Source organism: Salvelinus namaycush, chromosome 18, assembly GCF_016432855.1.
Source record: "Salvelinus namaycush isolate Seneca chromosome 18, SaNama_1.0, whole genome shotgun sequence".
Classification (NCBI taxonomy): Eukaryota; Metazoa; Chordata; class Actinopteri; order Salmoniformes; family Salmonidae; genus Salvelinus; species Salvelinus namaycush.
The window spans coordinates 21,620,950-21,633,959 of record NC_052324.1 but is presented as its reverse complement, the minus strand read 5'-3'; the positions used below and the strand labels follow the sequence as shown (position 1 = coordinate 21,633,959).

The window sequence follows — 13,010 nt, the reverse complement described above, 5'->3', positions numbered from 1 at the left end:
TGAAGTTTGGCATTTTCTCTTTCCCGTCAGAATATAATGGTTCATAACTGCCATGCCTAATTGTGTGAACTGTCGGACATCTGGGGTCCATGATGGAAGTATATGTTGGCTCTCCCATTCTCTTCAAACGAACAAGGGAGCCAAAGCCAAACATCTGTTACCATGCAAACAGCATCTCTGTCATCAGGCCTGGGGGCTGAGTCCCAGCTGAGATATAAATAGCAATCAAGAGCTAACAAGGTTGACGCAGGCAGCCTACACATGAAGTTAGGGCTGGGAGATAAATGTGAGATTGATTAGGAGGGACAAGTTAGTAAGAGGACAGGAATGCTGGGTGTGTCTCATGATCACTCCATTGAAACCTGCAGTATGGGAGGAGCAGGAGCAAAACCATGACAAATCAGAGCATGTATTAGCACTAGTCGTGATGACTGGGATAAGCCTTTGCTATGGGCACCAGAATTATAGTGGAGGGGAAAAACAAGCTCCTGCTGTTTGGAGATGTTTGAGTTTGTACGGTCTTAACTCTACATATTTAGGAAGTGAAGGCTTATAGGTGTGTTTTTATTCGCAACATCTGGGATTTTTTTCAGTAGGGTGAAACATTACAGATACTGTAGAACAAAATGAATAGAGCTAACATAAATCCCAGTTCTACAACTAAAGCTTCAAGGTCCTTGACGACGGCAACAGCGCCTCTTCAACCTCAAGAGGCTGAAGAAATTTGTCTTGGCCTCTAAGACCATGAACTTCTATAGCTGCACCATTGAGAGCATCCTGTCGGGCTGTAGCACCACCTGGTACGGCAATTGCACCGTCCGCAACCACAGGGCTTCACTGGGGTCACACTGCCTGCCCTCCAAGACATCTACAGCTCCCGGTGTCACAAGGCCAAGAAGATCATCAAGGACCTCAGCCACCCAAGCCACAGCCTGTTCACCCTGTTGCCATCTAGGAGGTGGAGACTGTACAGGTGCAACAAAGCTGGGACCGAGAGACCGATAGTGTTTATCTCCAGGCCATCAGACTGTTAAACATTCACCACTAGCTGGCCTCCACCCAATACCCTGCCTTGAACCATAGACACCGTCACTAGCCAGCTACCCCCCCGATACTCTACTCTGCATCTTAGAGACTGCTGCCCTATCTACAGTGCAATCGGAAAGTATTTAGATCCCTTTACTTTTTCCACATTTTGTTACGTTACAGCCTTATTCTAAAATGGATTAAATAGTTTTTCCCCCTTATCAATCTACACACAATACCCCATAATGGCAAAGTAAAAAAACGTTTTTTAGAAAAAATTAAAACTATCACATTTACACAAGTATTCAGACTCAGTACTTTTTTGAAGCACCTTTGGCAGCGATCACAGCCTGAGTCTACAAGCTTGGCACACCTGTATTTTGGGAGTTTCTCTCATTCTTCTCTACAGATCCTCTCAAGCTCTGTTAGGTTGGACGGGGAGCGTCGCTGCACAGCTTATTTTCAGGTCTCTCGAGATGTTCGATTGGGTTCAAGTCCGGGCTCTGGCTGGGCCACTTATGGACATTTAGAGACTTGTCCCGAAGCCACTCCTGCGTCATCTTGGCTGTGTGCTTAGGGTCATTGTCCTGTTAATAGGTGAACCTTCGCCCCAGTGTGGGAACCTGCTCCAGAGCACTCAGGACTTCATCAAGGAGCTCTCTGTACTTTGCTCTGTTCATCTTTCCCGACTAGTCTCCCAGTCCCTGCCGCTGAAAAACATCCCCACAGGATGATGCTGCCACCACCATGCTTCACCGTAGGGATGGTGCCCGGTTTCCTCTAGATGTGACGCTTGGCATTCAGGCCAAATAGTTCCATCTTGGTTTCATGGGCTGAGAGTCCTTTTACGTGTCTTTTGTCAAACTCCAAGTGGGCTGTCATGTGCCTTTTTTATTGAGGATTGGCTTCCATCCGACCACTCTACCATAAAGGCCTGATTTGGTGGAGTGCTGCAGAGATGGTTGTCCTTCTGGAAGTTTCTCCCATCTCCACAGAGGACCTCTGGAGCTCTGTCAGTGACCATTGGGTTCTTTGTCACCTCCCTGACCAACGCACTTTTCCCCTGATTGCTCAGTTTGGCCGGGCGGCCAGCTATAGGAAGCCTTGGTGGTTCCATACTTCTTCCATTTAAGAATGATGGAGGCCACTATGTTCTTGGGTTCCTTCAATGCTGCAGAATTTTTTTGCTACCCTTCCCCAGATCTGTGCCTCGACACAATCCTGTCTAAGCTCTACGGACAGTTCCTTCGACCTCACGGCTTGGTTTTTGCTCTGACATGCACTTTCAACTGTGGGACCTTTTACAGACAGGTGTGTGCCTTTCCAAATCATGTCCAATCAATTGAATGTACCACAGGTGGACTCCAGTCCAGTTGTAGAAACATCTCAATTGTGATCAATGGAAACAGGATGCACCTGAGCTCAATTTCGAGTCTTGTAGCAAAGGGTCTGAATACTTATGTAAATAACGTATTTCTGCAAACATTTCTAGAAACCTGTTTTTGCATCTCATGGGGTATTGGGGTATTGTGTGTAGATTGAGGGTGGGGGGGGGACGATTTAATCAATTTTAGAATAAGGCTGTAACGTAACAAAGTGGAAAGTCAAGGGGTCTGAATACTTTCCCGGATGCACTGTACATAGTCATTAAACACTGGTAACTTTAACTAAGATTACATACTGTTTTACCCACTTATGTATATACTGTATTCTAGTCATGGCTAATCCTTCCTTTAACTATTGCTGTACACCTTTTCTTTACACACCATTATATATACAGTGCCCTCTGTAATTATTAGGATTGAAGCATTTTTTTATCTTCTTTTGGCTCGATACTCCAAGTTTGGATTTGAAGTCCGAAATTGACTATGGGGTTAAAGTGCAGACTAACAGATTTAATTTGAGGGTATTTTCATCCATATCGGGTGAACCATTTAGAAATCGAGCTTTGACTACAAATTTGTTGGATGCATTTGCTCTTTGTTTTGGTTGTTTCAGATTATTTTGTAAATAATGTATTGTCATTTTGGAGTCACTTTTATTGTAAATAAGAATATAATTTGTGTTAAACACTTCTACATTGTGGATGCTACCTTGATTACGGATAATCCTGAATGAATCGGGAATAACGAGTGAGAAAGTTAGACACATATCATACCCCCAAGACATGCTAACCTCTCACCATTTAAATAACAGGGGAGGTTAACATTTTTGGGAGGGTATGGTACATGCGTGTTTAACTTTCTCACTCATCATTATTCACGATTCATTCAGGATTATTTTTAATCATGGTAGCATCAACATTCATGTAGAAATGTTTTCGGTTTAAAGTGACTCCAAAATAACACATGATTTACCATTCATTTCTATTGGGCAGAAAATCATCTGAAACACAACCAAAACAAACAGTAAATGCATCCAACAAGTTTATAGAGTCACAAGCTTGACGTAATCATTGTGTGCTGTGAATATGGGACCAAATACTCAACTTTTGACTACTTTAATACACATAAGTGAATTTGTCCCAATACTTTTGCTCGTCTAAAATGTGGGGGACTACTGTATGTTTCACTCGATATGGATGAAAATACCATCCAATTAAAGCTGACAGCCTGCACTTTAACGTCATAGTCATTGTTTGATTTCAAATCCACATTTTTGAAGGGTAGAGCCAAATGAAGAAAAAATGCTTTACTGTCCCAATAATTAGAGGGCACTGTATATTCCGGACTCTGACACTGCTCATTCTGATATTTCTTTCTTTTTACTTTTTGGATAATGTGATTGTAATAATGTAATGTAATACTGCGATAACATCTGCTAATCTGGGTACGCAATCAATAAATGTTGATTTGACTGACAATCACATCTGTTCCACACAAGACATTTCTATCTGAATGCTCTAAGGGAGCCCACCTGAACAGGTAGTTTCTGTCACCTGTTCACATAGAGCCCTCCGTCTGTGACCTTGACTGGCCCTATTCATGTGTCCAGCTCCTTTTCTCTCTCTCGAGTTATGCTGGTGCTTTCTCAGCTTAGAACATTCTCTTCAATGCCAATCCACCCTTGATGACGCAAACATTAATACAATTCCTGGCATTCAAATGAACATAGCTCTTTTTTTTTGTCTGACTGCTTTATGGCGATATTCCATCACATGGTTCTTTCTCATGTTCTCATCAGATTGCTCAACTCTGTAAACTCATTCTACTCTATGAAGTATATGTCTGGGTTTCAGCATCTACAGGTGGTTTGGCTGAACAGAAGATGCTCCATGCACATCGGACCAGTCTGACGTCCTGTTAATCTCGCTCTGTCTCCCCAGGAGTTCTCCTCTTCAGACTTCAGGAGTAACTCTGTGTCCAGTCGAACGCCCACCCCTCCAGGATGCTACTCGCCCCACAGCCCTGTCGACTGCGAGCTGTCTGTCTCCCCCAGGCGCAGGTAAGAACAGTCTCTCACCCATCAGCTCCTCTAGAGATCTACCATGGTGTACACTACACATTTAACAACTCTGTCGAACTAGAAATAATTACGGCTAAGGGTAAATCAAACTCCTTTAGCAATTCAGTGGAACATGTAAAAGACTGCACGTAGCTAACCACAAAAGATGTGGCTGATATTTGCAGCAAATGCTCTCTTGGCACTACAAGTCGGACTTTTTCAATGTGTGTTGGAGGATTCAACTGTGAAATAACACTGACTTTATCAAATTCACGTTTAGATTGTACCTTAAGCTGAGAGTCATTATTCTCACAGTGCTATTTACTCAACGGTGAAGAAGACCAGCTAGAGGAAAGTAGAGATTCTTCAAACCGGTTCAACTTTTCCTAACAACCTCTCAGGTCATCTGTTTTAGCCATACTCAGTGTTCCTTACTCCTGGAGAGGTTGGAGCGTGTCTGTGTGCAGTTCTTTAGGAACCTTTCTATTCTGCTGGGTTTAATTTGGCTTATTTCCTCTGGCTACTCCGGCTGGCCCTGTAATAATGTGTCAGGATATCAATCAAATCCAACTTTATTTGTCACATGCGCCGAATACAACAAGTGTAGACTTTACCGTGAAATGCTTACTTACAAGCCCTTAACCAACAGTGCAGTTCAAGAAGAAGAATATATTTACCAAGTAGACTAAAATAAAAAGTAACACAATAACAAGGCTATATACAGGGGGCACCGGTACCGAGTCAGTGTGCGGGGGTACAGGTTAGTTGAGGTAATCTGTACATGTAGGTGGGGGTGAAGTGACTATGCATAGGTAACAAACAAACAGTGAGTTGCAGCAGTGTACAAAAGGGGGGGGGGGTTGTCAATGTAAATTGTTCGGTGGCGATTTTATGAATTGTTCAGCAGTCTTATGGCTTGGGGGTAAAAGCTGTTGAGGAGCCTTTTGGTCCTAGACTTGGCACTCCGGTACCGCTTGCCGTGCTGTAGTAGAGAAAACCGTCTAACTTTGTGTGGTTGGAGTCTCTGACAATTTTATGGGCTTTCCTCTGACACCGCCTATTATATAGGTCATGGATGGCAGGGAGCTTGGCCCCAGTGATGTACTGGGCCGTTCGCACTACCCTCTGTAGCGCCTTACGGTCAGATGTTGAGCAGTTGCCATACCAGGCAGTGATGCAACCGGTCAGGATGCTCTCGATGGTGCAGCTGTAGAACCTTTTGAGGATCTGGGGACCCATGCCAAATCTTTTCAGTCTCCTGAGGGGGAAAAGGTTTTGTTGTGCCCTCTTCACGACTGTCATGGTATGTTTGGACCATGATAGTTCGTTGGTGATGTGGACACCAAGGAACTTGAAACTCTCGACCCGCTCCACTACAGTCCCCTCGATGTTAATGGGGGCCTGTTCGGCCCGCCTTTTCCTGTATTCCACGATCAGCTCCTTTTTGTCTTGCTCACATTGAGGGAGAGGTTGTTGTCTTGGCACCACACTGCCAGTTCTCTGAACTCCTCCCTATAGGCCGTCTCATCGTTGTCGTGATCAGGCCTAGCACTGTTGTTGTCAGCAAACTTAATGATGGTGTTGGAGTCGTGTTTGGCCACGCAGTCGTGGGTGAACAGGGAGTACAGGAGGGGACTATGTACACACCCCTGAGGAGCCCCAGTGTTAAGGATCAGCGTGGCAGATGTGTTGTTGCCTACTCTTACCACCTGGGGGCAGCCCGTCAGGAAGTCTAGGATCCAGTTGCAGAGGAAGGTGTTTAGTCCCAGAGTCTTTCGCTTGGTGATGAGCTTCATGGGCACTATGGTGTTGAACGCTGAGCTGTAGTCAATGAACAGCATTCTCACATAGGTGTTCCTTTTGTCCAGGTGAGAAAGGGCAGTGTGGAATGCGATTTGAGATTGCGTCATCTGTGGATCTTTTGGGGCGGTATGCGAATTGGAGTGGGTCTAGGGTGTGCGGCAGGATGTTGTTGATGTGAGCCATGACCAGCCTTTCAAAGCATTTCATGGCTACCGACGTGAGTGCCACGGGTCGGTAATCATTTAGGCAGGTTACCTTCGCTTCCTTGGGCACAGGGACTATGGTGGTCTGCTTGAAACATGTAGGTATTACAGACTCGGCCAGGGAGAAAAATGTCTGAAGACATTTGACAGTTGGTCCGCACATGCTTTGAGTACAAGTCCTGGTAATCCGTCTGGCCCAGCGGCTTTGTGAACGTTAACCTGTTTAAAGGTTTTGTTCACAACGGTAACCAAGAGCGTTATCACAGTCATCCAGAACAGCTGGTGCTCTCGTGCATGCTTCAGTTTTGCTTGCCTCGAAGCGAGCATAAAAGGCATTTAGCTCATCTGGTAGGCTTGCGTCACTGGCAAGCTCGCGTCTGGGTTTCCCTTTGTAGTCAGTAATAGTTTTCAAGCCCTACCACATCCGACGAACGTCAGAGCCGGTATAGTAGGATTCAATCTTAATCCTGTATTGACGCTTTGCTTGTTTGATGGTTCGCCTGAGGGAATAGTGGGATTTCTTATAAGCGTCCGGATTAGTCTCCGGCTCCTTGAAGGCGGCAGCTCTAGCCTTTAGCTCGATGCGGATGTTGCCTGTAATCCATGGCTTCTGGTTGGGATATGTACGTACAGTCACTGGGGACGACGTCATCGACGCACTTATTGATGAAGCCGATGACTGAGGTGGTGTATTCCTTAATGCCATTGGATGAATCCCAGAACATATTCCAGTCTGTGCTAGCAAAACAGTCCTGTAGTGTAGCATCGGCGTCATCTGACCACTTCCGTATTGAGCGAGTCACTGGTACTTCCTGCTTTAGTTTTTGCTTGTAAGCAGGAATCAGAAGGATATAATGGTCAGATTTGCCAAATGGAGGGCGGGGGAGAGCTTTGTATACATATCTGTGTGTGGAGTAAAGGTGGTCAAGGATTTTTTTTTTCCCGGGTTGCACATGTGACAAGCTGGTAAAAATTGGGTAAAACTGATTTAAGCATCAGACCCAGCTCTTAGTATTATCCCCCAAAATGTCTTATTTCACTTCTTCCCCTAATTGTCCCCCCACTCTGTAGTCCCCAGCCTACACACCAAGCCTCTCCCCCCTCCCACTCAGCCAATCACAGGCTTAGAGACACCCCTTGAGACTACTCTTTTCTCTCCAGTCCAATGAGTGGCAGTCAAAAGGCACAGCTTTTAGTCTGAAACTCGCTCTTCTCCTGTGTCTGGTCTGGTGTAGATAAAGGTGTGTGCCTTTGCTTGCTGGGTTACCACAGCTTAGGATAGGCGTGCAGCCAGGAACAACTGTTTATCCGAAAGCAAAGATTAGCTAGTTGTAAAGGAATTCTCCTCTCTTTGTTCCCTCATTGTTTCTGAGGTAAGTTGTCTGACTTTTATTGTATTTGGTCATGAGTTTAGGGAACACTGGCTTTGATTTAGTATGCTTTTTTAAATGATAGGAAGCAATGTAAACAACACCATCACTCTTATTGTTCTCACATTGGAGAATGCTGTTGGAGCTGACAGCATCTGTTTTGACTGAGGATTCTTTACCGACCTGTAATCAGGATTTCTCTGTGGCTGTGGAAACATGAAAAGGTGGCTTTTTCCATGAACCCATTTCTAGAGTGGTTTCTTAAATACATTCAAACTGTTGTGAAAACTTGCAGTACTACATGAAAGCTAGCTGACAATATTATTTTCAGAAGTATGAGTATGCATACATTATGATATAGATTAGGCATGTTTCCACTTTCCTCAAGTTATGGCTATTTATGTAACTGATCTCCCTCTATATTGTATTTTGCCATTCGCTGTTCTGGCGTGCTATGCATTTGTGCTCTTAGTACATTTGACCCAGTATTTCCATTGGTTTGAAGATGTAATGTCAATAATAAGGGAAATGGTTTGAGCAGGGTGGAGTGTAGCATGAGTTGGCCTTGGAGGGTGTGTTTTGGGAGTCTGTTTTCAATTTGAACCATGTTCTGTGATGTAAAGGGTCTGAGCATTGGGTTCACTTGGAGATTTATTGTCTCATTGTTTTGTCTTCTCCTGTTTCAGCCATGTTACATCACTGGGAACTAAGTTCCAAATGCTGATGAAAGGCAGGCACAAAACTCCAGTCCACACACGTACATTAAATGCTATGAAATAATCTCTAAATTTTGATAGTGACCCAATCAGGCTTAGCCATGTGAATGATCATTATTTTCCATGGTATTTTCATAGATTTGACCAGCATAGGAGAAAGTTATATGGTCAATATTTTGGCAGATACACCGTAACCTGGCATATGATAACAGAGCGCTAGATCCAGCTGATGTGAGTTGGTTGACATCTACTGACATCTTAGCAGGGATGTTCTGCTCAATTGGCTGCAGGTGAATGGCAACACACCGCACCTAGGGACTTGAAGGTCTGTCTGACCGGTTTTCACTTTTCACACAACCTGACTGACTGAAAGGCTCCCTCCAGGCAAACAATGTTTACTAGAGCATTGTGTGGGTGTGTGTGTGTGTCCATGTGTACATTTGACTGTCATCTTTCGGTCCATTTATTATTTTTTTCTCAGTTGACAGGCAGCGACAAAGATAACAATGGCAACCACACACAGTTACTATGGAATGAATAATAAAGTGAACCACTTTTCCGTTCCACCACCCCAGTGGCTAAGAATGTGCTGCTCATAAACCTGTAAGTGCAGTGCTACTGTGCTGCTGCTAATCCGCTAATTAGCTAGGCATCAGAGAAACTACCCTGAGGTGTCAACTCTCTGTAGACTATTTCCCACCACAAGCACTCCTATTGGTCGAAAGTAGCCACACCATGAATTGTTCTCTTGCTTCAAATCTAAAAGGTCCCCATTTGGCTCTAGTGGGTCATAAATATAGTGATGGTGTGAGAGGGATGGATAGTGGTACATGATAGAAATATTTTTTTTTTCATCCAGAAATGCCTGCAGTCAAACAGCAGGATTCCCCACTTTTATTTGGCCAATCATGGCTGCTGTGGTGGTGGGTATCAGGGAAGGTTTAGCCACAGTGCTACTTTACTAGAAATAACATTGGCTTTCTAAAGGCAGCCATTCGCTGGAATGCCCTCACCTCAATACCCAAACACTACACCAATAATGTATGCTAGCTAGTTGATAACATGGCGTCTTCTAAATTATTATGTCTTCAGCAGGTCGTGCTGTAAGCAGATAGGAAGGTGATACAGCTCTGTTATGAGTGTATAGGCTGAGATTAGAGGCTGGTTTGGCGACTTGCCTGCAGTATGCAATGTAGACTTTGGGCTTCAAGGTCAGTCACAAAGCTGACTGCTGCCACTGTCTTCATTTCCTCTGGGGTTGTTCCAACTCAAACACGAGGATTTCGACACCCACCAGCTCAGATTGTTCTGAAATCTTTTATTTTAGAAACAAATAACATTAGCATTCCTGCAACATTATTTTTGGAAGTTAAGCTAATTGAGTGCATCCAAATGTGCTATTTGTAATAATAGGATTCATATCATATTCAGTAAATATAGTACCTAACATATGATTTGGACCAAACTTTATTTCTAACAATGAGTTAGACATGAGGAGTCCAAGGGAGTGGTCAAAAGCCACCCACGAACCCCCCACACCAATCCCACCCACGAACCCCCCACACCAATCCCACTCACACACCCCCTACACCAATCCCACCCCAACAACAAGTATATAGTATCAGTTCTCTGTCTGCCAGGTTGTATGCAGCAGCTGCTCGGAGTATCGTTTCTTCATCCTATGTATGTAATGTATTCCCAGTGAATTTGGCTATGTTTTCCCCCCCTGTTCAGAGAAATTAGTCATTGAAGTTGTTAGGTGTATGTCCCATCCTACATCCTGGTATTACCAGATGCTAACGATGGCATCATAGCTTGCTGAAATGACATGGAACGACCCTCTGGATTATCTCAAACCAACCACACATGCATCCTCCACAATATACCTTAAACATATAAGGACATGATTACACCATCGACTGTACACAGAATGTACATATGTAGCTACATAGATGTGACAGATTGTACATGGAACGTACATAGATATGGATTGGCTGAATAGTCTATTGGAGTGGTTACGTAATAGGTAATGGCTACATCCCCTCTCTTTCTCTCCCACAGCAGTTCCAGCTCTGACTCTACCATGCAGAGATTTGACCGGGATTCAGAGGTCTACAAGATGATCCAGGAGAACAAGGAGACTCGCACGGCCCCTCGACAGTCCAACACCTTCCGCATGCTGCAGGAGGTTCTGGAGGCCGATGAGAAGGGTGAGCAGAGCTTCCCATAAACGCACTCGTCATCACTTGGTCTCTGTGTCAGGCTGCATTTCTGTTGTAATAAACAGCTGTGTGGGACGGACTGGAGCCATAAGTGTTTTGTGTTTTGCTTTCTTCTCCGTCCCGTTTGAGACCTATTTGATGGGTCTACTGGATGTCAACTCCGAGGTGGCTAGAGGTCATTATGGCAAATTCAACAGAATTTGCCACAATTTACTGAATTGTTTCATCAAACTTTTATTCTGTCTGGCTACTAAGACAGTTATTTGATATCGATAGATGCATCTGGCCATAACCTGGGCCAGAGTTGACTTAGAGCATTGTTTTCGATGGAGAGCAGTGTGAGTGTTTTTACTTTGCTTAGAGGACTGGCAAAGAAAACAAGCGGAGCTGGTAATAAGAGTTTTATGAAGCGATAACGACCAGCGCGTGGACACTGTTCACACCGGGTCATAAACTAGTGGTGTTCAGACAAGCAGTGTCTCCTACTGGATGGACAGACCTGACACAAGGCAGTAAAGATGAAAAAGTGTTGTGATAACCAGGCTGACAGAGGCATAACTCTGCCTTGATTCCCTGCTGCTTGCGTGTGTGTGTGTGTGTGAATCCATCTGCTATTTGCACTGACTGACTGTGCTCTACTTTGTTGTTTTATGCAGAGGCAGCTGTGCGGTTCCCAGGGCTCTCCCCCAAACCCACCCCCCCAAAACCCACATCTCCCAGGGGTGGAGTCCCCAAGTACCACACCTGTGAGAAGTGTGGCACCAGCATTGTGTAAGAGTCCATAATGACACGTCACCTGTTGTGACATGTTCTCTCTGTCCACAGGAGTAACTTGACGTGTCATTGCATAACAGATGAATAAGCAGCTGACGAATACAAGCTCTGACAATGATAACTTGCCTTAAGGTGCAGGATGTTCCTCATAAACACAGAGGAGCTGAATTAATGAGCCTTCACGCAGTGTTTGTGTACATAATGTAGAAAGATTAAAAGATTCAGAAACAATGTTTGTGTTTATGACTGTGTCCATCTGTCTGCAGTACACAGGCGGTGCGCATCATGGACGACCGCTTCCGCCACCCAGAGTGCTACACCTGTTCTACACCAGAGTGCGGTCTCAACCTGAAGATGCGAGGTCACTTCTGGGTGGGAGAGGAGATGTTCTGTGAGAAGCATGCCCACGAGAATTACCAGGGCCTGGGCACTGCCCCACGTGCCACCATCTCGCCCCGCCACTGAGGCTCCGCGACACCCAGCTTCCCCTCCCCTGGACCTCTGAGGGCTGGCACCCCACCTCTACTGACTCACAGTTATAGACCATGGGCTAGGGAACAGGAGTGGGAGGGCCAACACTTCAGATGTTGCGGCATTTCTATAGCATTTAACTATACTCTGCAGTTATAGCATTCAGTTACTTACTTTTCCTGTAATTGGATGAGGTTTGGATGGAACATTCTTTTCCCAGGCCCTTCTGATTTAGGTTTATTGTTAGCTCTAATGTACAGCTGTATCTTATTCAGACCACTTAGTAGGTTACGCCTGACACATTTACACCAACCTATTACACAACAGGACTGGTTTCCTGCTGGTGTATGGATCAGATCAATGATGGAGCGTAACGTTTAATCCTTTAAATCCCATTGAATCTCCTGCTGACCCATTCAGAAGAATGGAAACCAACTCTTCATTTGAATTACATGGTGTCTGAAAAACAAAAGACAAACTACAAAGGGGGAAATTTCATCTACATCAAAGTTTGTACTGTAGTTGTGTGTGTGTTTCAACTTGAGCAAGAGTTCTGATAATTCCTTTTGAAGTGATGGTTTAATAAGTGCCTGAATTGCTGCCATTTCCCCTGCTACTGGTTTCACTATTGAAAGGTTTTAGTGGATTCATCTTTCCAGCCAGAAGCCTGTTTGTTTTCCTTTTGCAATTTAGTTGGAATGATAAAATAATTACTTGCTTTCTTATTGCTTTTTGTTGGATAAGGGAATATAAAGATACATGTGATATATAATAATGTTTGTAAATGTTTATTTGATAGAACAATATACAGTATCATATTATAGGACGTCTGATGGCATGCGTGGGCACAGGGTTGCATGACTTGTATATCTTTTTCAGTGTGAAGAGGTTTGCTGATGCGATTACTGTATATTCTGTTTCTTCACAGCAGCACCCAGAGAGCAACACTAGAATGTTATTTTCATGTCACAGTTAATAAAA

At 44.3% G+C, this 13,010-nt stretch overlaps 1 protein-coding gene across 1 annotated transcript in view; it reads left to right on the top strand.

Moving 5' to 3' along the window:
• Positions 1-13,010, top strand: part of LOC120062744 (PDZ and LIM domain protein 2-like) — a 68,864-nt gene extending 55,854 nt beyond the window's left edge. The window contains exons 7-10 of the mRNA XM_039012808.1: positions 4,352-4,470; positions 10,624-10,772; positions 11,441-11,555; positions 11,825-13,010. Coding sequence (XP_038868736.1) covers positions 4,352-4,470; positions 10,624-10,772; positions 11,441-11,555; positions 11,825-12,023 — 582 coding nt within the window. The 3' untranslated portion in view covers positions 12,024-13,010. The remainder of the gene's footprint in view (positions 1-4,351; positions 4,471-10,623; positions 10,773-11,440; positions 11,556-11,824) is intronic.